The following is a 25,592-nucleotide window of genomic DNA, read 5'->3' as shown; positions in this document are numbered from 1 at the left end:
AGATAATAGTAATAATTTGAAATGATGAAGAGTTTCAGGAGCATATCTGTGTATATGTTTGTATATATTATACCTTATACATATATAGAGATGAGAGAGAGAGAGAGCGGAGGTGGGGAGAGAGAAAGAGAGAGAGAGAGGGGAGAGAGAGAGTGGGTGGGGAGAGGAGAGAGAGAGAAAGAATGGAAGACAAGGTTAACATTAAGCCTGCAGGGACCCATCAGACCAAATGTTGAAGAGGATATGGAACAACTGGTACCTTCATAAATGGCTGGTAGGGATGCAAAGTGACAGAGTCTTTTTGGAGAAGAGTTTGGTATTTCCCTTAAAGGTTCCACACACACTTGCCATGTGACTCAGCAATTCTCCTCTCAGGTCTTTCCTCAACAGAAATGACAGCATGGGTCCATATAAATAATTTCTGACAATGTCCCTAAGAGTTTTATTGTCAAATTGATCAAAAATTGCAAGTCACTCAGATGTATAGTAACTGGTCAATGAATAAATTGTGTTGTGTGCCTACAAGGAATGCCACACCCCAGGAAAAGGAATCTGAGATCTGCCTGGATCTCAGAAATAGTATGAGAAGTGACAGAGGCATTCCTAAAAGTGTCCATTTGCATCATATTTGGGGCAAGGCCAACTAGAGGAACCCAAGCAATTAGGTGACTGCCTTAGAGCAGGATTAAGGGCAAGGAAGGACTACAAAGGGGCGTGAGGAAGTTTAGGAAGTGAAAGAAACTGGTAAAACTTGTGGTGGTGGTGTTTGCTTATCTTACATATAACCTCAGAGTAAGAAAATCGTATACTCAAGAGATTAATTTAATTGCATATAAGTTATTCCACACTGGGCTGTGAATGGATGTAGCTCAGTAATATAGTGCTTGCCTAGCAGGCCAAGGAGGTAGATATGGTCCCTAGCACTGTACACACTCACAGACACACACACACACACAGAGACACACACACACACATACACACACACAATCGCCACACTAAAGCAATTTAAAAAGCTATTAAAAATCTACAAAATATAATGGAGACCCTTTGGATAATACAGTGTGCTTCTGCAGAACTGAAACATAGAGGCATGCTTGCTGGAACTCAGTAAATGCTATAAGGATGCACCCATCAGTCTTCACCAAAAGGAAAGTCTTTCCTGTGCTGGGTCCCTGCAGGCTTAATGTTAACTTTGTCTGTCCCCTGGTGGCCCAAATGGCAGAATGGAATTGTCATCTTTTGCATGAAATTCATGAAGGTCTTGGTTTGGGTTTAAATATAGTCAATGGAAACAAGAGGGTCATCTCCCCTGGAAAAATTGGTGCCCCAGGAGGGCATGTCAGTCAGAGATTGGGGAGTGGGGGACTCCCAAGGTCTTTGGGATGAGAAATCCAACCTCTTAATGTCTGAGCGAAAAAGATTTGAGAGAACCCAGAGACACATTGAGCATTATTTGCTACCTTTGTACAATGAGAAAAGATGAGAGGGTTTTTATAGGAGGAGTCAGAAGAGTTTAGAGACAGCAATAAGGGGAGAAGGAAAATCAATGATGTGGATGCCATAGTGAGTGGGGGATGGTCAGGAGGCTGCAGGGGGAATTCTGCAAGGCAGAAGGACACCTTACTGGATGGAGAGGTTCTCAGGGAACCAGGGATAAGAACCTCTTCTGCTTCATGTCTGGACCTCCTGAGCCTTCAAGGCCTCTTCCAGGACACACCACACAGATAAATATTTTCTCAGATGTGAGATGTGTTGTGATCATGTCAGTGTGGGGCTCACAGTGTCTGCAGATCCACAGAGAATAAGAGCCAACTTAGGAGACAGGACTTCAGCTGTCCCAGACTCCAGGACCAATGGAAAAGCCCAGTCCTGCTTCTCACAAGTATGGGCCAGTCACCTCTCTGGGATAGAAAGAGATGCGTGGGCAGGTGTTTAAAACAGGCAGAGACATTTTCCAGTAGTTTGCAACCTTAGTTGCTGAAATCTGGAGGCTGTAGGTGCTGGGGTCTAAGAACTTGTGTCCCCCCAGTTCACACATTGAAACCTAATCTTCAATATGATGGTATTGAGATTTGGGATCTTTAGCAGATTTTATCACATCACAGGCATTATTTGTCCCTTATACCATGTAGTGACACAGCATTAAGGTGCCATCCATGAGCCAAAAAGCAAGTTCTAATAAACTCCAAATATGTAGGCATCTTTCTTTCTTTTTTTATTTTGATTTTTATTTTCAGTATTGAAACCAGGAGAACTTTACTACTGAGCTACATCCCAAGTCCTATTCATTTTTAATTTTGAGGCAGGGTTTCACTAAGTTGCTCAGGCTGGCTTCATAGTTGTAATCCTCCTTCCTCGGTCTCCTGAGTTGCTGAGATTACAGGTGTGTGCCACCATACCAGGCTGGCATCTTGACCTTGGACATAACCTTGCAAACTCTGAATAATTTTCTGTTGTTCATAAGCTAACCACTTTGTGATGGTATTTTTTTTTACAGCAGTCTGAATGTACTGTGATACTACGGCTTTAGGTAATCATGGTTTCTAGTCTAGTCTGTCTAGTGGTCAATGACAGATATGAGAATACATGGGACTTGGCTGAGAAGTAGATGTGGGATTTTAACACTCAGGTGTGGGGACATTCCTCAAAGCATAGCCCTCCTTTGTAGAGTGTCTAGATTCTTTCAGGAGACAGAAAGTCCTGGGAAGGTTAGTTGAGGAAGGGAAGAATATACTAAAGGCCCAGTGTGTGTGGAGGAAGTTGAGCATCCACTGGGCTTACCCAATCACAGCTTCCTGTGGGGGGATTTACTGAGTGTGTCTAAAAAGAGAGGACCCACAGCAGACTGGGAAATGAATATCATGAGGTGAATTCTTTACCAGTGTTGGCTGAATGGATAGATAAAGAGTGGATGAATGGCTCTGTGAATGAGAGGCCAACCCTGGCTCCTGAGTGGGCAAGAGTGGGCACCACAGGCAGAGCCTACCTGCACATAGCCCTTCCCTCCCTCCATGAACAGGAAGCTAGAGCTCTGTGTGCTTGACTTGTGTGCCTTGCTCCTGGATCTTCTGAGGAAGGGTCTTGGTCCAGAACTGAAACCTATGTGCCTTCAGGGCCTGGCCCACAGCAGGCTGGATGTCCAGCTGCAGGTACTGTTGGTCCTGGTCGAACAGTGGCCAGTGGGGTAGGCGCTCTCCATTGGGGTTCCTGTGCACATGCCCTCCCAGGAGGGTGGGGCAAGGGTCACTCTGAATCCTGCTAAACTCAGACCTGACCCTTCCTACCCACCCCATTTGGGACAGGCCAGGTTACCAGGCTGGCAAGTGTATTGAGATTGGGTCAAGTTTTCCTGACGTTGGAAAGCAATGACCTCTCACTCGTCTTGTTCCACACAGGGCAGGGCAATCTGGTCTGTTTTTCTCTTTCCTGTGAGAGGCTGGCTCTCATGGTAGCCCACCACCATAGCTTACCCTCCCAGCCACCATGTGTAGAGACCAGTGAGTGACCAACACCCACAAAGCACCCTCTTTCAGCGGGTCTTCAGGTTGGAGAGGGTCTAGGATATGATTAAGGACACACATGTGCTAATGAGTCATCTCAGACAAGGGGAGCAGTGGAGGGCCCATGCCCCCAGGCTGAGTGTGCAGGTTTCCTCACCCATTTCGAGCAAAATTGGCCCAGTACTTCATCATCCTCCTGCTCAGCAGCTCCTCCTCCTCAGTGAACTCAACTGTGGAAGGAGGAAGACAAGGGTCCAGGTCTGGCCAACTCTATCCAGCTGTCCACTAAAATGCCACACTCACTACCCCAGCTGTAACCTATCCTTGGGCCCCAGATTTGTGTCCTTTCCCTACCCCAACAGTCCTGGGGCCAGGCCCTCTGCTTGCCCAACCTGCCGTTATCCATCCCAGTCTCTAGCTGAATCCACCTTTGCCTCATCCCTGGCCCAGTAATTCCCTTTTAATTTTGGACACTGGGGTGTCATTTTAGAAATGATTATGCCTTAAGTCCCTTTTCTCCTATGCTAGACACCATGATTGGGGTAGAAACAGATGGAGGATCAAAGACTGGGATGGGAAAAGCTGAGATTCTAATCATAGAGCAGGTTTTTGAGCTATAATATGGTGGATTCCTGATTCCATCCTCTCTGAGCCACAGTTTCCTCATGTTTACCATGAAGTCCCTCAGGGCTCCAGCCAGGGCCCTATCTCAGCTCCTGGAGAATTAAGAAGACTCACCTTCACTGCCCTTGAAGGATCCAAAGACAAAGATGATCTCGTCGCTATGGTCAGCCTTCACGTGGAGTGGTCTGATGTCATTGAAGATGTTGGGCCGATGCTGGAACTCATAGAAGTAGACAGGGGCATGGGAACCTGGGGGCATGGACAGGCCATGATATGATGGCCCCTCACCTTGAGCTCTTCTGCTTTACCCATCTTATCAAGATGTCTGGGTCCAAAGTTGACTGCAATCTGAACAGCGGAAAGGGGAGCCCCAGGCTGGGCAGGGGCGGTTGAAATGTCTCTTGGTGAAATCATAACCCTGGACTTCCTTGCTGTGTTCTCATGGGCATATCACTAAATGCCATTAAATCAGTGTCCTCATTTGTCAAATGAAGGTGATGTCTGTCTCTTACACTAACCATGAGGGTTTTCTGTATGGGAGCTACCAAGTATATTGCCTCCAGAGTCTGATAAAGACATCTGTGGGGACCAGGACACCAGAGACCTCACCTGGGACTCACACTTGTGAGCTGCATCCGTATGCAGCCAGAATTCAGTGAAGATATACTCACGCTGATAATGTGCTACTTGGAGTGCAGGATTCACAAACAGGATGTCTGCCATCACCTCCTGGAGCTGGAGTCTGAGGGTTTGTGGGTCCTCATTATCCCCCATATACTCCTCCATTAACAGGTCACCAAATTCAGCAGGCAACATCTAGCACAGGAGAACATTGAGAGTCCTGTTAAGCAGGCTCTGGCCTCTGGGTTGGGGGATGAACAGGAATGGATGAAAAGACTAAGTTTTGGGGTGGGTGACCACATACATTACCATTTTAGGTCAATCTTTTTTGCTAGAGGTTGTTGCATGAGCAGGATATCTGATGTGCCCTCAATTTTTTTTTTTTTTTTGGCAGTACTGGGGATTGAACCCAGGGACACTCTACCATTGAGCTATATCCCCAGCCCTTTATAATTTTGAGACAGGGCCTTGCTAACTTGCAGCAGATGTCCTTGATCTTGTGATCCTCCTGCCTCAGCCTGCTGAGTCACTAGGATTACAGATATGCATCACTGATCTGGTGTCCTCTTGAATTTTTGCAGAACCCCAGGAAACTCACCAAATATGTCGACATTCTCTGAAGAATAGCCTGTGCAGTCCTTCTGTCCATTTCTTTCTGGGTGTCAGCAATGTTTAAGCCCTGGGTGGCAGAAAGTCTTGATTTAGGGATGGATGAACTTGGAGCTACAAATCTATACAATCTCCCCAGGGTTTCCCAGACACCAGGGGTATGGGAATGGACCTCACTGTGGAAAGAAGCCAACCAAACTCATCATTGTTGACACCAATGATGCTGGGGACAGGTTGAAAATCAGCTAAAGCCAGCAGTTCCTCAGGATGCCTGGGCAGGAAGGTCCCGTCTACCACACCAGATATGGTCTTGAAAGCCTGAGGGGACACTCAATGACAGGAAGCAAGGTCAGGGAATAGAAAATTTCTGATGTCCTCGGAGTGGTTTCCACCTTTTACTGACTCTCCCCAAATGCCCACCCTAAAAGGCACTGGTTCCTCATGACCTGTTCCACCAATTCAAACACAGACAATGGCATGGAGATGAGTTAACTGTCCCACAAGATGAAGGGCACTCAGACCTTCTGCCCCTCTTACTCTCCATGCCCTTCCTCCATACCCATGATCATTTAGCCTACCTTGGTAATAGCCAGCATTTCCTGTTCACTCTTGCCCCGCAGGCAGCTCACCAGGGCCTCTGACTCTACTTGCCCACAGGCAGACAGGTTGGCCACCATCTACAAAGAGACCAGGTAGGGGCTGGATCATCCCTCCAGGCTGGAAGGAAAGTGTTGCCTAAGATCCCAGCTGGGTGCAGGTGACCCTAATTCTCAAGGGTGCTGTGTGTGGATTGTCACAGGTGTGAAACTTTTCCCTGAAGCTCAGGTGTCAGCCAGAGGAGCCATTACACCTGCTTAGATGGTTCTTCTTAGGATGAGACCCCCAGGGTGCAGCTTTGCAGAACATAGAGCAAAATCAACCACTGTGAGGTAGAGCCAAGCAGATTCTGACCCTCAAGCCCCTGAGCAATCTTTGGATAAACATCAATTCTGAAGACACTTCAACTGTTTTTGTTGTCCCCACTGAACAGACAGAGTAGAAGTGGCTTGACGGTGAGGGTCGAGACAGTGTGTCTTGGCTTTCGTGGTTGAGGGCACTCACCATGGAAACCACCTCAGATGAGATGTCAATAATTTTGGGTAAGAGAGCCACCCCACTCTCCATGATGGCACCATGGAAAAGTCCTTGGGACATTGGAGACACCACATGTGAGGACACACTAGTGCCACCTGCAGACTGGCCAAAAATGGTGACGCGATCAGGGTTGCCTCCAAAGTGGGCGATATTCTGCTGGACCCAGCGTAGGGCGGCCACTTGGTCCAGGAAGCCCCAGTTGCCAGTGGCATGCTGGTCTCCAGTGCTGAGAAATGGAAAGGATGATGATCAATGGATGGTCTTCTGTCTACTCAGCCCCATTGACCATCCCTGTCCCAAGCTCACCTGAAGAAGCCCAGAACTCCCAGGCGGTACTGGATAGTGACCACCAATACATTTTCAATGGCTGACAGAATAGAACCATCATACATGGAAGCTGAGCCCACTACCAAGGCACCACCATGGATCCAGACCATCACCTGGGAAATCAAGACAGATGCCATGTATCTCTCACCCAACCCAAACCCCTCCTGGACTGCTCTCTAGACTTGGATATTCTCTGTGTAGCTACTACATGGACAGAACCCCAGCAGGTGACATGGTATTTCTCATGAGCAAGGGACTCAGTTTCAAGACCACTTATGCTATTTTTTGGGGGGGATACTGGGGATTGAACTCAGTATTGAATTCGACCACTGAGCCACATCCCCAGCCCCTTTTTATATTTTTTGTTTATTAGAGTCAGGGTCTTATTGAGTTGCTTAGCTAGCACCTCACTTTTGCTGAATCTGGCTTTGAACTCATGATCCTCCTGCCTAAGCCTCCCAAACTGCTGCTGGGATTATAGGCGTACACCACTGCACCCGGCCCATTATGCTTGTGAATCTGCCCATGTATCAGATTCTGGCTCTATTATTCCCAGAACCCCTTTGAGACGAAAATAAAAGGGGTGTCTCCCTGAACGTCCCACATAAACATTAACCAGTTTTATTAGCTCAACATTTTTAATAGCTCAACAGGTAATCAATGTTTGGAAATGCAGATGACCTCAAAATGCAGTCCTTGAGCACCTGATTGTCTCTCCCGGGCATGAATTGGTTGTCGGTGTCCTGGATCCACCCTAGGGCCACAGCCTAAAACCTCTGGGGACAAGCAGGTTTCTATAATCCTGTGCCCAGGGTTCAGTTACCCATCCTGAGTAAGAAGACTTTTTGAACCTTTAGTAAGAGTCTTCTTATCAGGGTCCACACTGCAGTGGGGCTCAGACTATTCTCATCTTTACAAAAATCTTCTTGCAGAACAGCTGTTTTCCCACCTAGCAGCTGACCAAGGTTTGGCACTCACAGGCAGGTTAGAGCCCTCATGGGCATGGGCAGGTGAGTAGATGCTGAGGTACAGGCAGTCCTCTGACATGGGGATGGGAGGGAGGGTCAGATTCAAGAGGTTCATAACCAGTGTATTCCTAGCCACATCCTGCAGACACCTGGTGAGAATAGCAGTTATTCCAGGAGCTGTGCCGTGGGCAAAACCAGACTGTGGGTCCAGAGTGAGTCTGGGTGCTCTCAGTCACCCTCAGTCCCCACTCCCCCTCAACCCTGCTCACACTTGATCCTTCTCCAGAGACTCTTCCCACCAAGTTCCAGGCCACAGGCTCCGGGGAAGCTGGGATGGAGCCCAGACCTCCAGGAGGTCTCAAGGTTGTTGAGCACTTGCGTCCCACTCCCCCTGAGGCTGGGCAATCATGACTCTAGGGGCCTGTCTGGGAAATATTGGCTGCAGGTATTGATCAAATAATCCCTGTCATAGGGTGTCCCCACACAGGTGGTACATGAATGGGTAGAGGTTAGTTTCCCATAGAACATACTAGGACAACTCACAGACCAATTCGAGACTTTGAGGGAACCACATCCCTCCCACAGGGTCATCAGCTATAAGCACATTCACCTGTTTCTTGGACACTGTCTCCTGAACCTGTGGGCTGGGATAGTGACTATAGAAGGTGGGAGTCACCAAGGAGCCACCATTGCTTCCATCCTCAGGAATCTACAGAATGTACTGGTGGGTCTTTTATAGTTTCTTAGAACTAACATGAACCTCTCCCAGACACACGTCAGTCCCCTGGTTGCAGAGAACATCTGGCATAACATAAGCTGGGACAAACATGTCTCTGCAACTTATGCTCTCGGGTGCCAAGGCCTGAGATGGGAGCCTGGGGAAGTTAGCAACTGGTACTCTGTGATCCTCTCTCTTTGGAAACACGCATGTGAGAATCTTCTCAATGCAGAGGGAAGTTCCCTGGACAGTGTAGATGAAGAAGTTACCGAAGCCTGGCCCACAGCTCAGAATACTCACCCCCACCCAGGCCTGAGGTTTCCCAGACCCCAGGAGAACTTACATGGCTGGGTGGGAGGTCCCATCCCTCACACCACTCCAAGGGTCAGGGGGCTCAGGGGCTGCAAAGCGCAGTGGTCCTACAGGTGGCTTGGCAAAGGGAATTCCCAGGAAGGTGTGGACCCCTGCATCGGTGCCCTTCACACGGACAAGGCTGCCCCGCACCTGCCCGGTGTGGGTGATCCGGATGGGGCTGACTGAGTCCTGGCCTGTGGGCAGAGAGATGCACTTCAGACTTTGGTCTGCCCAATCAGCTGCTGGCCCACAGCACTGGGCCTGGTTTGCCCTCCTCAGCTCCGCCCTGTGAAGGAACCCTGATCTGTCAACATTCGCTTCAGAATCTTTCTGCTCATCCCTGTCCCTATCCCCACCACTGCTATCACTCGACCGGGTCACAGCCTATCCCTCCAGGCTCACCAGGCTCCTGTGACTTGCCACCATCCTTCATACCTCACATCTGCCAGCAGAATGTCTTTTGGGCTGATGGGGCAAGAGTGTCCATTGCACTCACTGTGCCAGGTCATGTCACGCACTAGGAGGACTGTGGGAATGGAACTAAAGTTTCCCATCCTCAAGGATCTCATGCTTGAGAAGACAAGAAATGACATAAAGAAGCATCATTCATGTAAGGAGAAACAGACTGTGGGAGGAGAGCTATGAGTTCAAAACTTCTGTCTTTCCTGGGGTTGGGGATCAGGGCAAGAAAGCAATGGAAAATCAACCTAGATATACATGGCTTGTCCAGGTCATGATATTTGTTAAAGGTTGATGTTGGGTATGTTGGTTTTAACTCTTCTCTCTACTCCAGAATGGGCCCACTCTTGGGTGCTGTGCAGCCCTCAGGCTGCCTTAATCCTCTCTGTGCTTCAGGGTGCAGAAAGTTGGTAGTCAGGTCCACAGTTCTCCTGCTATTGTTGACATCTCCACAGCTCCCACATCACTGGAGCCTTCCCTCCCCCAGGTTCAAGTTCTCACTCTAGAATATGGTATAGATCTGAGCTGGTTTCCATAAGAAAAAGTTAAAAACTCCAAATCTCCTCTTCTCTCCCACCAGATCCCCTAAGATCTGCATGTTTGATGCTACCTGGTACAGGTCAGGCCAGGGCAACAGCCACTCACAGGACCAGAGAAGGAAATTGGCCAGCATCTCTCCAAGTCCATAAGACACACTCCTGTCCCTACCAACATGCTGTCTCCACACAATGCCTTGCCAGATGGGATCTCAGCCCACGTAACTCACATGGCCACTGGCCACTAGTGCCTGATATTTGTTATAATAAAAGAAAAAGCCTGATAAGTATTGTTGCAGCTGCCTCATTGAGAACAAGTCCTCCATGAAACCGCAGAAGGAATATCTACCCTGCAGTGGTATGAAGTGTCCCCGGGTCAGGATATGAAAAGCTTATGCTTAGGTGAGAGACAAGGACAAGCACTGTGTAAAACCTGGACCCTATTTAAGACCTAGATGGGCCTGTGGAGGAGCCAGGACTGGGTGGGAAGAAGACAGTGGAACCCAACTCCATACCTTCCTATATGTCTTGTTTTTTTTTTAATGTGAGTCCAAGAAGAAAGACTGTTTTAAAAGACCTCAGTGAAGCTGTAAAGATCTTCCTGATGAGAAAGTTCTGGTTTTCTAAGATCTCAGGTAAGGGAGGAAGCCTGGCACGATGGTCCAAGGGGGTAAGGTGAGCCTGGAATCCTCTGGGAAGATTAGAGTGGGAAAGTCTTGGAGTTATGACCAGAACCCATACTAGGAGGCTTCGATATGAGAGTGATCCAGGGCTGCAGACACACCCTGGCAACAACTTCTGATAAGGGCCTGGAGATTTCTAGCAGGTACAGAGCATATCTACCTTTGTCCTGGAAGCCAAGCCATGACTGTGCCCCAGCTCAGGCCCATGAGTGAAGGGAACCCAGCAATCTTTCAGATCAGCTTTGAGAAGTGTTACCAGGGACTTCTGTATCCCACCAGACCAATAACCTTGCCTAGGGACCCTTTGGAAGGTGCTAGGCACTTCTGTGTCCAAGGGATCAAAACACTCAGAGCAAAATGTAACCAGCAAGGTCTTCTTATTGCTGTTGTTATTATTCAAGGGTGAGAAGCTATAGCCACAGCCACACATGGGAGAGAAGTGTCTCCTATTCCGGTTCCTCGGCCAGGAGGCTTCTCCCTTGCCCAAACTGTGCTCCTCAGAATCCCCTCACACTAGCTCACTCCTCCATGGGGGTGTCCTCAGGCAGCTCTGACCCTCTTTGGCTTCAAGAGAGCCACTCTGAATTTTGAGGGAGCTCACCTTCCTGCCCCTCATCCCCTTCATGTGTCTTCTCCACCAACTCCCCCCACCCTTGGCGCCTTCCCTCCAGGCTCAGGTTCTGTCTCTGTGCACTTTGGAAGATCCAACCCGGGTCTCTGCCATCCCCCATGGGATCCTCACCCTGACCCTGGAGGAGGAGCAGCAGGAGCCCATAGGTCACGATGGTGAGCTGCACACCAAGTTGGTGAAGCCACATGGTCAGTTCCCAGGACTGTTTCTGCATCCACTGGGCTTCACAGGGCACTGCATGGCAGGAGGACCTCTGTCCAGGTGGAATTTGGACCTGGCAGGGAGGAGGCAGGGAAATGGGTGGTGCCCTGCAAGGTGTGTGCTTCAGGAGAGTCACTCTGAACTCTCAGAGGCCATGGAGCCAGTGGGCTTGTCCCCTTTGACACCTCCCAAGGTGCCACACAGCCTCTGCAGCCCCTCTGAGATGCCAGGACCCCTCTCCTCACACCTGGAGTCACTAATTCCCTGTCCTTGCTGTCACCCTGTCCCATGAGGGTGTTGAGGAGTAGAGGAGGGAGCAGAGAGCTGGATGTAACTGGAGGAACCTGGAGGGCTTCTCTGAGGGAGCAAAATGAAGATTTCCAGAGATGGAGAAATACAGATGACCTTGCTGGAGTGAGGGGAACTGCTTGCACAGTGGCAGGGAGGTGTGACTGTGACCTTTATTGCTGACTGAGTCCCCTTCAACAGTCCCTCATCTCAAGACTGTGTTCTCAGAGCCCCTGAGGGCCCCTCCCTAGTCAGTCTGGCCCTTCTTTTGGAAGGCACTTCTCTGTAGGTACCCCATTACCCAATAGCCAAGGTCAAGTTCACCTTTACTTATTCACTGGAAAGATGTGAAATTAGGGCTGGCTGATCCAGGGAACACCTAGGTCTTAGGTGCCTCTAGGAGATTCTGAATTATCCTGAGCCCTGCATGGGTGAATGGAAGCCAATCTGGGCTTAGAGAGCCCACAGCTTGATTTCCTTTTTTTTTTTTTTTTTTTTTTTTTTTTTTTAGTTTTAGGTGGACACACAATATTTTTATTTTTACATTTACGTGGTGCTGAGAATCGAACCCAGTACCTCAACACAGCTTGATTTCCTAGAGGAAAACTCACAGCCCAGCACCATCTATGTTCCTTCTTAGCATCTTTGGGAACCAATAAGCATTTATTCGAATCTGAATAGCCAGCATACTGATAGCACCACTTCTCCTTGACCTCCACCCAATCAGCAAGGCTGCTGTGGATTCAGTTTCCCTTTCAGGGAGCTCTGCTCCAAGCCATCGCCCTAGCTCCTGCCTGGGCAGATGCTTTCTCTGCCCTGATTTTCTTGATCTAATTCACAGCTGAGTTGTGAGGATCCTCCCACTCAGAGTCATGTTACAAGCTTCTTTATGTCAACCGGATAACATAAGTGCTTCTTCCTGCTGTCTACCACTGCTAGGGTGAAGGTCCTCATAAACTTTGCCACTTATTGCACAATCATTCAGAGGCCCCTGCATTGACGGTAGCTACAATAACAGTAAAAATGTGAAATTAAGAAAAGTCCCAGGTGCATATCTGTGTATGTGATTGTATCTATTCTTTCTTTCTATCTATCTATCTATCTAGATACGAAGAATTTCTTCTGCTAGACTGACCCTCTGTCTTCTAGTTCCATTCTCAAGAAAGACCTCAAGAAAGGTTGGGAGTTAAACCTCCTTGCAGTTGTGCAATGATTGATGTCAATATGGTCCTCAGAGTCTGCAGATCAAAAAATATAGGAGCAAACTTCACAAGTGAGGATCCTAAGGAACCCACCTGACTCCCTTCAACATCCCATTGCCAGCCAGAAGCCAGGAGCCAATGGTCATGCCCTGTCCTTCTTCTCACAAAAATGGGGCCAATCACATCTCTGAGACAAAAATAAATGTCAACAATAGATGACAATATAACAATATAGGGGGACAATAGGTAATGTCAGGGACCTTTATATTTTTAGTATTGGTAACCTTGGTGGCTGAAGTATGGGAACTTATGTGCTATAGTTTGAAAGTTTTTCCCCCCTCTTAGATTTATATGTTAAAATCAAATCCCAAATGTGATGGTATTAGCAGGTGAATGCTTGAGAGGTGACATATGAGGTGGAGTTCTCAAGTATAAGATTGATGCCCTCTATGCTTTGGATCATATTTGTCCCCCCAAAGATTCATATGCTGGAAGGTCCAGAGTGGTGACAGGTAGTGTGTCGGGGGCCATGAATGAATTGTGAATTTGTTTGAGCCATCTCAAGGTAGGGTGTTGCTCTTCTGAGAACTTTTTGTGAAATCCCACTGATACAAGACCACTCCGTTTATGCAGACACCCTGACCATTGTCTCAGACAGCTCTAGGCTCAAATGTAGCAGCCCAGAAGTAGAGGAGGTGGGCATAACCTGCTAAGCCCCAACCAAGTTGTTTTTGCCATCTTCATCCTGTTTTCCTTGGAAGGTTCTTCATACTGAATCCCACTGGTGTTCCTATCCATATAAATAAAGGGCATGGGTTCCATTTTGTGGTTAGATCCAGTCTCCATCAGAGCTAGAGCATCTCACCGTGCCACCTGCTTTTTATTTATTTCCATGTCTTGTCTTTATTTCTAAAATTTCTCATACCGTTAATATTTCTAATCTGACTCACCACCCTAGTTCAGGCAACTGAGTAAACACCATGCAGGTCATGACAGTGGTGGAATCTTTAAGGGATGGGGCCTATTGTAAGGTAATTAGGTCATTGGGATCATTGCTTTAGGTAGAGATTAATACAGTTCTTGTGAGTCCTACAGGTGCAGATTTTTATACATCAAGGTCACCCCATATACTATCCCCTTCCACATTTAGCCATCTCCCTCCCCACTTCCCCAAAATATTGTGAGGCTGAAGGGAGCCTTTGTGAGTGGCTGAAGAAATGGCAGCACCAAACTGGGACTTTTAAAACTGTGAGCCAAATGAAACTCTTATCTTTATATGTACTCACTTCAGGTATTTTATTATAGCAACAGGAGATAGGTTACTACAACACCATTATAAATTAAGCCTGTGAGAGTTTGTTTGTTTGTTCTGTCACTTGAGGACACAGTGAAAAGGTGCCATTCAAGGGCCGTCATCATCAGATACCAAGTTATCTGGCACCTTGATCTTAGACTTCCCAGCCTCCAGAACTGTGAACAATAAGCTTTTGTTGTATATAAGATACCCAAATTATACTTTCATAACATCAGCCCGAATAAATTAAGATACTGGCACATTTGGAGTAAAGGTATTGTATTGGCCTCTTCCATGTAAGAAAACATGGGAGACATGCTGAGAAATGAAACTGGGCTTTTGTTATCTAGGAGAGGGCAACATTCCCCTAGCACCTCTCTTGAAGTGGGGAGGGTATGAGAGTTGGGAGGAGAGGAGAAAGAGGGTTCAGGGAAGGAGAGATAAAGAAGCTGGGAAGGGACACAGGACCAGTGGGGTGTGCAAGAAGGTGGGCATACACTGGCTTACCCATCCACAGCTTCCTGGGGGGATTGACTGAGTGTGTCTAACGAGAGAGGACCCACAGCAGCCTGGGCAATGAACATTGTGAGGTAAGTTATTTGTAGGTGTTGGCTCAATGGATGAATGAATGGCTACATGAAACGAGGGGGTCAACACTGGCTCCTAGGTGGGCGTGTGTGGGTACCACAGGCAGACCTCACCTGCACTCCACCCACCCAGCCCTCCCTGACATGGAGCTACAGCTCTGAGCTTGTCGTCAGCCCCCTTAAGTTCCTGGATCTTCTGGGGCAGAGTCTTGGTCCAGAACTTCAGCCTGTGGGCCTTCAGGGCCCTGAGCCCCCTGATTTTGGTCATGCCAGGCATCCAGGCATCCAGGCAGGCAGGAAGCATGGGCAATGGGGATAGGTTTCCTAATTTAGGAGAGCAATGACTTTCTACTTGTAGACTTTCCACATGGGACAGAGCCTGGCCTGTTTTGTCCTTCCCTGTCAGGGCTTCTGATGGAAGCTCTGCATTAGGGCCCACCCTCCTGGTCATTGGAAAGGGACCAGGTAATGGCACACACAAGATGCCCTCTGTTAGAGTGGGTCTTTGGGTTGAAGCGAGGGGGCTACGTTGTGATTAAGGACATGTGTATTAATGAAGTCACCTCAAACAAAGGGAACGCTGGATGAGTACAAGTCTCGAAGGAGGCTAAGATGGGTGGTGCATTCTTTCACTCATTTCCAGTAATTTTGGCCCAGTACCTCATCATCCTCCTACTCAGCAGCTCCTCCTCCTCAGTGAGCTCAACTCTCAACTATGGGGAAGAAGAAAGCAAGGATCCAGGTCTGGCGAAGCCCATCCAGCTGTCCACTCCTGTGCCACACTCAGCACCCTAGCTGTAGCCTGTCCCTGGACCCCAGGCCTGTGTCCCTTCCCTACCCCAACAGTCCTGGAGCCAGGCCCTCTGCTTGCCCAACCTGCCCTTACTCATCTCAGCTTCTAACTGAATCCACCTTGAGTTTGTCTTTGGCTCAGAAGCCTCCTTATTCCTTCTAAAACTAGGAAGTCATTTAAGAAAGCATTACTATGCCTTTTTTGAAAAAAAAAAAAGAAACAATTATGACTCTAACCACCATGGTTAGGGTGGGAACAAATGGAAGGAAAACAGATTGAAGTGGTAAAGGGCTTAGATTCTAACTCTGTTATGAACTTTAGAGTTGTAAGATGGTAGACACCAGATCCCATCCTCTCTCTAAGCCACAATTTCCTCATCTGTACAATGGGATAAATTGCCACTCCTGCCCACTAGAATGCCATCCTGGCTCCTAGGAAATAAAGAAGACACCTCTGCTGCCCTTGATGTAGGATCCAAAGACAACGATAATTTCTTTGCCATGGTTGGCCTTCATGTGAGGTGGCTTGATATCCTTGAAGAAATTGAACTAATGCTGGAACTCAAAGAAGTAGAGGATGGGAACTGGGGGGTTGACAGGATATGTGTGGGTGGCTCCTCATCTCATGTGGTGGCCCTCTCCTGCAGTACCCCTCTCCTGCCGTACCCTTGGCAATAAGATACGTAGGTCCAAAGTTGGCTTGAATCTGGACAGTGGAATGGGGAGTCCCAGGCTGGAGCAGAGGCAGCAGGAAGGACCTTGGTTAAATCAGGTCTTGGACTTCTAGCTGTATGGTCTTGGGAAAGTCACTAAGTGTTAATAACTCAGTTTTATCACCTGTAAAGTAAAGGAAATGGTTGCTTCTTACACTAGCCATGAGGATTTATTGAGATGAGGATCATCAGGTGCTTGGGACCAGGAACCTGATAAAGACTTGTTTCAGGACCTGGATACCAGAACTCTTATGAGACTCACAGCTCTGAACTGCCCCCTAGGCAGCCAGGATTTAGGTACAGATATACTCACAATGATAATGTACTATTTGGTGTTCAGAGATCATGAACAAGAAGTCCATTATCTTCTGTAATTGGACTTGGAGGGTGTGAAGGTCTTCATTGTCTCCTCCATCAACAGGTCATTGCATTTGGCAGGAGATCAGGGAGTGTTAGGTTAGGCAGGCTCAAGGACAGTGAGTCAGCAGCCTCAGGGTCCAGAGATGGGGCTTGGGGGACTGAGAATGGAGGAGAGGGCCAAACTCTGGGAAGACTTTATCCAAAAATATGTACATAGTTTAGCCTTTGTTCCTGGGGTTCCTACATAAGCAGGAATGTAGAGGTGTTCTCTCCATTGGGGCAGGACCCCAGGAACCTCACCATCAGTGTTGAAGTACTCTGAGAAAGAGCCTACCTAGTCCCTCTGTTTCCATCTGGGTATCATCAGTACCTATGAGCTGGGAGGTGGAAGGAAAGTCTTAAATTTGGGGTAGTAAGCCTTGAAATCCTGAGCTATACTTACACACACACATACACATAACACACACACACACACACACACACACACACAATGAGATCTTCAGGATTTTAAGGACTTGGAACTGGGCCTTGCCATGTGGAAGATCCAGCCATACTCATCATTGTTGACACCAGTGATGCTAGGAATATGTAGAAAATCAGTAGAGGTCAGCAGCTCCTGGGATTGCCTGGACAGGAAGATCTCATCCACCACATAACACATAACCTTGAAGGCCTAAGGGGACATTCAAGGTCAGGAAACAGTCAGAGCTCAGACATTTTCTGATGCCCACTGAGTTACTTTTTCCCCTTCCTTATTAATCCCAGTATGCTCACATATATCCCAAACCTGACTTTGCATAACTTTGTCTCCATTTCACATTCAGCTATGGAAATAAAGTAGTAAACAGGAAAGTTTCCCTGATTATTCTATCTGAATATTAATTAAATTGTCTTTTAATCTCTTTGTCCCAAAAGATAACCCATGGCTGGGGGCCTGGGTGACCTCAAAGTGTAGTCCTTGAGTGGGTCTCCCAGGAATGAGTTGATTGAATACCCTGAACTTATGAAAGGGCTACAGTTTCTGACCCCTGAAAGCAACCAGAGCTATGTGAACCCATACACAGGGGTTAGCTGCCCACCCTGTGTAAGAGGCCTTCTTGCACTTGATAGTGAGAGACTTCTCATCAGGATCCACACTGCAATGGGCCATGGTCTGACACTTACAGGCAGGTTAGAGCCCTCATGGGTGTGGGTGGCTGTGTAGATGCTGAGATGTAGGAAGTCCTCTTATACAGCATGGGAAGCAGAGTCAGAGTTAATAGGTTCAGAGTCTCTATGACTTAAGCATTGTGCAGACATCTGGTGTTCTGATTTAGATATGAGGTGTCCCCCAAAACCTCATGTGTAAAATAATGCAAGGAAGTTCAGAGGTGAAATGATTGGGTTATGAGAGCTTTGACCTAATTGGTTCATTAATCCACTGATATGGATTAACTGGGAGGTAACTGTAGATAGGTACGGAGTGTCTGGAAGAGGTGGGTCACTGGGGACCTGTCTTTGGGACTTACACTTTATCTTTCTCCTTCCTAATTGCCATGTCCTGAGCTGCTTTTCTTTACCATACTCTTCTGTTATGATGTTCTGCTTTAGTTCATGCCCAGAGGTATGTAGTCAGCTGTCTATGGGCTGAGACCTCTGAAACTGTGAGCCACATAAACTTTTCCTCCTGTTTTTGCCAGGTCTTTTGGTCCCAGTGACAAAAAACTGACTAAAATACTTAGTAACAATGGATTAAGGTATTCCAGAAGCTGTGCAATGGTCAACACTGGACCTCTGGTCCTGATTTGCTCCCAGACACTCTCAGTCCCTGCTCCACCTGATGCTCTGCCTTTCTTTAAAGTCATTTCCTAACAAGGTAGAGGTCAGAGGCTCTGTGGAAGCTGGGATGGAGCCCAGACTTCCGGGGAGGACTAATGATTGTTGAGGGCCTAAGATCTCACTCTTCCTGAAGCTGGGAAATCGTGTCTCTAAGGGCCTGTTTTGGAACCTTTTTGGGCCTGTGTTGACATTCATCATTTATCCGTGTACCCATTCAGGCCTGAAATAGCATAGGTGGCGGTGCTTGAGTGGATAGAAGTTAGTTTCCCATAGAAGCACACTGGCGGTGCTTGAGTGGATAGAAGTTAGTTTCCCATAGAAGAGTAATGGGGCATCCCACAGCCCAAGTCGAGACTCTCAGGGAACATCATCCCTCCCACAGAGTCTCCAGCTATAAGCACATACACCTGTTCCTTGGCTACTGGTACCTGGCCCTGTGGATTGCCACAGTGACTGTGGAGGGCTGAGTCCCCAAGAAGCCATCACTACTCCCCTCCTCAGGAACCTGCAGTATCTGTTGCTGGAGTCAGGGTCTTTTATAGGTTGATTGAGCCAACCTGAAGAGGATCCATCAGTGAGGCTGGGTAGATTTTCCTGTCTGGAAGGTCCTGGTGTCCTCCAAGAGCCTGATCAACTGCAGGTAAGGAAGGAAGCCTGGCAGGGGCGGGCCATGGGGGTGAGGTGAGCATGGATTCCCCTGGGAAGATTACACTGGGAAAGTGTTAAGGATCTGGTCAGGTTCCACACTAGAAACCTTTGAGGTGAGAGAGATCAAGGGCTGCAGACACCCTGGGCATGGTACCCTCCTGGCAACTATTCCTGATAAGGGCCTGGAGCCTTCTGACATGTGCAGATCACTATCACCTTTGTCCTGAAACCCAAGCCATGTCTGTGGCCCAGCTCAAGTCCATGGGTGAGGGGAACCTACAGCCTCCCTGTTTTGCTTTGGGATGTGGTATGATGGGGGGGTCATGTGGTGAGAAGGGCTGTTGTGTCCCAGAAAGCCAGTAACCTTGCCTGGGGACATTTTAGAGGATTCCAGGTGCTTCTCTGGCCAGAGGGGACAAAATACTTAGAGCCAAACATAACTGGAAAGGTATTAGTAGTACTAGTAATAGTAATAGTAGTAATAGTAATACCTGAAGGTCAGTAGCAGATACAGCCACAGCCACATATATTGGAGAGAAATGTCCCAATCCCTGCTTCTCTTCTGACCTGCCCCTCCAGGGCTTTCAGAGGTCTAACAGTGGACTCAATCCTTTATGTTAGGTGTCCTTAGGCAGGCCTAATCCTCTCTCTCTGATTTCAGGGGAGTCACCCTGGGATTTGGGGGTTTATGGGATGGTCACATTTCTCCTTCGTCATCTCCACCACCTCTCTACTTCCTGGCACCTTCTCTTCTGCTGCTGTGGGCACCATGCTCACCCACAGGCCACTGTGGAGCAGGACCTGTCCAGGCTCAGATAGAGTTTGGAACCAGCAGGGAAAAGTTGAGGCAATGGGTACCACTGGGAGAGGTGGGTGCTGTTGGAGAGCCACCCTGACTGGGCAGAGGTCATGGAACTAGTGGGCAGTGGGGGGAGCTGGGCCATCTCCCCTTTGCCTACCCGCTTTGTCCACCTTCCAAGGCACTGTGCCAGCCCTTCTGAGAACCTTAGGAACCCTCTCCTCACACCTGGATTCATTGATTCACTATCTTTGCAGTAGTGGCCCAAAGAAAGAAATGTGTTGAGAAAGTAGGAAGTGTTGAGAAAGAAGGAAGCAGAAAGTTTGTCATTTTCACAGGCCAGTTGTGCCAGGGCAATAGGGTAAGCTGCAGTAAGGACAAAGAAAGTGCTCAGAGACAGCAAATGAGACATGATTTCCAGGGTAAAGCTTACAGCAGATCAGTGACTGCACCAACAAGAGTTCAGTGTGGACAAGCCAAACAGATAGCACCTTTGTCCCTCTGTCCCTCAAGGTGCTTTGCCAAAAAGTGCCTCCTTGACTCTCAGAGCATTTTGTCCATTGGTAGCTGGCTGGACAAGGACATGCATCCCTTCCACAGTGCCCTCAGTTCCATGCCTATCCCCATTCAGAAAGGGGTCTTATATGTTCGACTGAAGAAGTAGTGACATCATCAGCATTAGCTTGCTTGTATGGCCAGTATCCCAAGGAGCAACAGTCCTGGTGTGCCTGCAAGAAAGTAGCTTTTTACAGATAAAGTAACATGCTCCCAGAGTGCATAAGAGAAAGCCAGTGTCCTTCAGTATGTACCTGGACTTTCCAGCCCAGGCTTGCTCTCATTGTTCCCTTAACTTGGTTAGATTTTTGGGAACAGAAGAGAGGCATTCAGGGATATGGTGTTTAATGATTCAGAACTGTAACTGGAGAAGCCAAGGAATCCTCACATGAACAGAATGGACCTTCCATTTGGTGAAGGGATCAGTTTAAACAAAGGCAGGGAGGTGTGGCTGAGCCATTAACCCTGAAAGCTCATCATCTTCTGAAGCAGAGTTTATTGGTTCCGCTTCGCGGTCTGAGGGGTCTGCACGGGCCCCTCCCTATTCAATCATGGCTCATCTTTTGAAATGCACACGTGAATGTGCACTTCTCATTGACCTCCCCATCAGCAGGGCTTTCACTCTCCCTGAGAGACCCCAGCCCAATAACTTTAGGCCCAGTAATGAAATCACCAGGGCTTGCTTTCGCACCTGCACAGACGTCAGATGTGTTTTTCAGATATTCAGTTAAGTGTAACCGATTAAGAAAGGACAGGATGGTTGGGAAAGAACCGGCACGGTTGAGCAAACGGGAACATACAATGAATAACAAATGGTTTTTATGTGGTTTTTCCAGAAACCTATAGTGAAAAACAAGTTTACCCTTTAAGTGACCTATATGCTGGATTCAAAAGAGCCAATGAGATACCTGCTACTGTGCTAGGCGGGAAACTGACCACTGTACCCTATAAAAGATCTGTACCCCAAAGCCCGGTGTGCCAGTTCACCTAAGCTCCGGCTGAGGTGTTGCTGAGCACCCGCAGGCGCCTGTGTATTAATAAACTTGCCTCTTGCTTTTGCAGCCAGTGTTTCATGTGGTTCACTTTGGACAGGGACTCTGAGGGTCTTTCATCCCCACTCCATGGAGAGTCGATTTCAGTGCCCCTTATCCACCTGAGAAACATTTAACATTAAAGAGTGCCTGCTGGTCCCAGCTCTTGGGGCCCGGCAGGTCAATCCCAGGTCCGATTCTGCGGGGGAGGCAGGTTCATCACTGGAAGATTCTGAAACACCGAGAACACTGCCGGGATAGAGAGAGCTAGCCTGGGCACCGGAGCGCCTGCCCAGCCGGACATCCCGGAGGAAAACTGGTGCGGGGCTCAACCTCAGCTGTCAGTGCCCTCCGACAATTGGGCCGTGGCCTCCGCGTTCCAGCTCCCAACCGGCTCGCAGTGTGCAGCGTCGCCGGGTCCCTTCTCAGCCCGTTTGAGATAAATGTCAATTATTTCCTGGTCCGAGTAACCAGTACGCCAAAGCCTAGTTCTTAGCTAGACAGCGGCTCCTGTAATCCCGAGGCTGAGGCAGAGGATACCAAACTTGAGGCCAGCCTGGGCAACCTAGCTATACCCTGTTTAAAAATAAAATATAAAAAGGGATGTAGCTTAGTGGTGGAGCACCCCTGGGATCAACTCCCAGAATCGAGGATAAGAGGCGAGCCGCGGAACAGCCAACAGTTCTCTGAAACCCGGGGCTGAGAACCCGCAGCGCCGCTTGTCCCTCGCATGACCCCGTAAAGACGCCCCGCCCTCTTCCCGTTCCCAGGAAGTGCGCCAGTAGGAGCGGAAGAGCTTACTGACTCGGGTCGACAGCGGTTCCGGCATGGTGGGCGGCGGCAGTGGAGTGGGCGGTGGCCTCCTGGAAAACGCTAACCCCCTCATCTATGAGCGCTCTGGGGAGCGGCCGGTGACGGCGGGCGAGGAAGACGAGCAGGTTCCCGACAGCATCGACGCGCGGGAGATCTTTGATATCCGCCGCTGCTGGGCGCGGGCGGGTTGGGGGGTCTTGGGACAGGCGGGAAGTGATGTCCAGCAGCGGATGGAGGAGTATTCTGGCCAGGTATTCCTGGCGGAGGGTTCTGAGTGGCCAAAAACACACAAGTCCGTTTTCCTTCACTTGACACATCTTATTCGCTCCATCAATGACCCGGAGCATCCACTGACACTAGAGGAATTGAACGTAGTAGAGCAAGTTCGGGTTCAGGTGAGTCACTCCCAGTGTCAGAGGGGAGCAACTTGTTCGGGAGAGTCAGAAAGGCTCCTCTGTACATCAGGGAATGGCTTTCAGCTTAGGGACATTTAGGGGTATATTTGGGAGGAGGATTGTCTTGCCTGTTTTTACAGATGTTGAAACTGAAGCCCATAAAGTATAGGTGACTTGTCCAAAGCAACAAACCAAGAAGAGGGCCTCTGGACTGGGTATGGCCATGATCCTTGACATCTCCCCACCACTGCCAGGTTAGCGACCCCGAGAGCACAGTGGCAGTGGCCTTCACGCCCACCATTCCACACTGCAGCATGGCCACCCTGATTGGCTTGTCCATCAAAGTCAAGCTTCTGCGCTCACTTCCCCAGCGTTTCAAGGTCAGTTCATTTTGAGATTTGAGGGTGAAATGTCTTGGTCTGCTACTGGGGAAAAAGAAAAGGGAGAGAATGAACTTGAAGAGAACATCAGAGTGGAGTGTGGAAGGATCCCAATTAGTTGAGAACTGAAAGGAAACTTTCTAACTTGATATGACAAAAATTAAAAATTGTGATCTGGTGCCGGGCATAGTGAAGCATGCCTATAATCCCAATGATTTAGGAGACTGAGGCAGGGGGATTGCAAGTTCAAGGCCAGCCTCAGCAACTTAGTGAGACCCTGCTCAAAAGAAAAATAACAAGGGCTGGGGATGTGCCTCATGGTTTTTCAAAAATTGTGATCTAGAAAGTGCAGAAAGTAGTGAAGAGTGTGGCAGAAGGGATATAAGGAGCTGCGCATGAATTTGGATTGAGGATAGGGCACAGACATACATTTATTTATTTATGTATGTCTGTCTGTCTGTCCTGGGGATTGAACCTAGGAGTGCATTACCACTGAGCCACATCCCCAGTTCTTTTTAGTTTTATTTTGAGACAGGATCTCACTAAGCTGGGGAGGCTGACCTCAAACTTGGAATCATCCTGCCTCAGGCTCCCAAGTCTTTGGGATTACAGGCATATGCCATCATGCCCAGCTTAGGCAGGCCTTTAAATCAACGGTTGTTGACCAGTTCTTTGGGTAGAGTTGGAGTGGTTGTGGATTGGTTAGAGGTGTAATGGAAGGGCCAGAATCCAGGGGTGGATTGGGAGGAAGGCTCAGTTGGAGGTGGTGCTTGAGGGTTTTGTTCAAGGGGCAGAAGGGGGACTGATGGGTGGGTACCCACTCAGGCTAGGTTATCTCCTTTCCAGATGGATGTGCACATCACACCAGGGACCCATGCCTCGGAGCATGCAGGTAAGTGTGGGCTAGGGGTGAGGATGGTGTGCCAGGGCTCTAAGCTGTCAGAAGCTTCTCTCACCACAGAGGTTTATAGGCCAACATTGGGGGTGGGGGACTGAGTGAGGGAAATTGCCAGATTCTTTTCAGTGAAGGTGGTGACCCAGACCAAAGCTGGCCTGACTCAAGTCTCCTGCTTACCATATACTTCCCTCCTGCACTCCTCAAGCATGTAAGATCAGTGTGTCAGGTTTCAGCAATATTGGAGGTAGACATGAGCAGCCGGGTGAGAAGGGTCCTAAAGAAGGCAGGATAGGTGTCAACTCAGGTTATTGGGGTACCCTAATCAAGGGTCCTGGGAAGGATGGGACAGAAGAGCCTTACTGGTGGGGACATACTGTTCTAAAGCTCAGAGGTGGACTGGCTAGTAGCCTGGTCAGAGCTTGGCTTTGTGTGTGTGAGAGAGAGAAACTGGGGATTGAACTCAGGACTTTGCGTATGCTAGGCAAGTGCTCTACCACTGAGTTATATCCCCAGCTCAGAGAGCATGGCTTTGATTCTGCCTTTCTCACTCCTCCCTGACCCAGTGAACAAACAGCTTGCAGATAAGGAGCGAGTTGCAGCTGCCCTAGAGAACACTCACCTGCTGGAGGTTGTGAATCAGTGCCTGTCAGCCCGCTCCTGAGCCTGACTTTGGCCCTCAGCCTGCACACCAGTGTCCTGGCCTCAGCTTCACCCAAGGCTTATGGCTTGTTTTCTTGAATCATAGATGATGAGAAACTAACATTTTGCATTTTGTAATAAACCCTTAATTTATATTCATTTCCCATCATGCCTTAGCATCTTTCATCTTGGCGGAGTCACTTGGGATTTGGGAGAGGGTAGTTATAATGGGTGCCTATGTAGGGTGGATCAAAGATTTGTGGTTCTTTACTTGTTTTTAAAATCTCTCCCAGTGTTTTGATTAGGGACTAAAGTTAAAATTATACAAAAAAAACTGAAAGATTAATATGTGAATATACCTTTATATCAAACACCATCAGAAAAATCAATAAAAATAAGATAAAATAGAATAAACTGCCTTACCATAACCACATCCAGTTTTTGAAGAATGTTAGACAATGTGAAGACTGAGAGTTATAATCTGTGTGTTAATTTCTCAATAAGTCATAGTTAATCACAAAAAAAACAAAACACCGTCAGTAGATCCAACAATTGTTGACCTGTTATAACACTGGCCTTATTTATATGTGTGCATATAAATGTAAGTATATTTGAGAGTAATTTACAGAGACATGACCTTTCATTTTGACATCTATATAAGATAAATCTGTGTAGTCACAGCACTTTTTTTTTTCTTTGCAGTACTGGGAATTGAACCCAGGGGCACTTTACCAGAGCTACATCCCCAGCCCTTTTGAGACAGAGTCTCACTAAGTTGCTTATGGCCTTGCTAAGTTGCTTAGGTCCTCACTAAGCTGTTGAGGATGGCCTCAAACTTGCAATTCTCCTACCTCAGCTTCCTGAGTTGCTGAGGTTACAGGTGTGCACAACCATGCCCAGCAGTTATAGTACTTTTGTTTGGTCAAGAACTGAGCAATTGGTGCTGGGGTTGTAGCTCAGTGGTAGAGCCCTTGCCTAACACACATGTGGCACTGGGTTAAATCCTCAGCACCAC

General features: G+C 48.2%; 2 protein-coding genes across 3 annotated transcripts; one reads left to right on the top strand and one right to left on the bottom strand.

The window, feature by feature from the left end:
- Positions 1 to 2,238: 2,238 nt before the first annotated feature.
- Positions 2,239 to 11,351, bottom strand: LOC114095728 (cocaine esterase-like). 2 transcript variants are annotated; one of them, XM_027939113.2, is made up of 12 exons: positions 11,276 to 11,351; positions 8,845 to 9,049; positions 7,794 to 7,932; positions 6,795 to 6,928; positions 6,456 to 6,714; positions 5,933 to 6,031; positions 5,532 to 5,672; positions 5,344 to 5,424; positions 4,796 to 4,940; positions 4,239 to 4,373; positions 3,658 to 3,730; positions 2,239 to 3,207 (listed from the first exon to the last, which is right to left on the bottom strand). In XM_027939113.2, exons 1-12 carry the CDS (start codon positions 11,349 to 11,351, stop codon positions 3,024 to 3,026), a joined length of 1,671 nt encoding a protein of 556 aa, XP_027794914.2. In that variant the 3' UTR covers positions 2,239 to 3,023. The 2 variants fall into 2 exon arrangements, with proteins under 2 accessions (XP_027794914.2, XP_027794913.2); XM_027939112.2 differs by having other exon boundaries at positions 4,284 to 4,373.
- A 9,905-nt stretch (positions 11,352 to 21,256) lies between these two features.
- Ciao2b (cytosolic iron-sulfur assembly component 2B) lies at positions 21,257 to 24,736 on the top strand. The gene is made up of 6 exons (XM_071604244.1): positions 21,257 to 21,771; positions 22,223 to 22,426; positions 22,583 to 22,660; positions 22,915 to 23,040; positions 23,887 to 23,932; positions 24,502 to 24,736. The coding sequence occupies exons 2-6, from the start codon at positions 22,280 to 22,282 to the stop codon at positions 24,597 to 24,599; spliced, it is 495 nt and encodes a 164-aa protein (XP_071460345.1). The 5' UTR covers positions 21,257 to 21,771; positions 22,223 to 22,279; the 3' UTR covers positions 24,600 to 24,736.
- The last annotated feature ends 856 nt before the right edge of the window (positions 24,737 to 25,592 follow it).

This window comes from Marmota flaviventris, chromosome 18 (assembly GCF_047511675.1).
Source record: "Marmota flaviventris isolate mMarFla1 chromosome 18, mMarFla1.hap1, whole genome shotgun sequence".
Classification (NCBI taxonomy): Eukaryota; Metazoa; Chordata; class Mammalia; order Rodentia; family Sciuridae; genus Marmota; species Marmota flaviventris.
The sequence above is the reverse complement of the archived record's forward strand: the minus strand, read 5'-3'. Positions and strand labels throughout refer to the sequence as shown.

Bases quoted from the DNA above. Each gene is read 5' to 3' on its own strand.
- Ciao2b (XM_071604244.1), top strand. From the start codon at position 22,280: ATGGTGGGCGGCGGCAGTGGAGTGGGCGGTGGCCTCCTGGAAAACGCT. The intron at 23,041-23,886 runs GTCAGTTCATTT...TCTCCTTTCCAG, and splicing joins CACTTCCCCAGCGTTTCAAG to ATGGATGTGCACATCACACC. The intron at 23,933-24,501 runs GTAAGTGTGGGC...TCCCTGACCCAG, and splicing joins CCATGCCTCGGAGCATGCAG to TGAACAAACAGCTTGCAGAT.
- LOC114095728 (XM_027939113.2), bottom strand. From the start codon at position 11,351: ATGTGGCTTCACCAACTTGGTGTGCAGCTCACCATCGTGACCTATGGG. The intron at 5,425-5,531 runs GTGAGGTCCATT...TCTGCCACCCAG, and splicing joins TTGGTTGGCTTCTTTCCACA to GGCTTAAACATTGCTGACAC. The intron at 4,374-4,795 runs GTGAGTATATCT...CCATGCCCCCAG, and splicing joins CCAAGTAGCACATTATCAGC to GTTCCCATGCCCCTGTCTAC.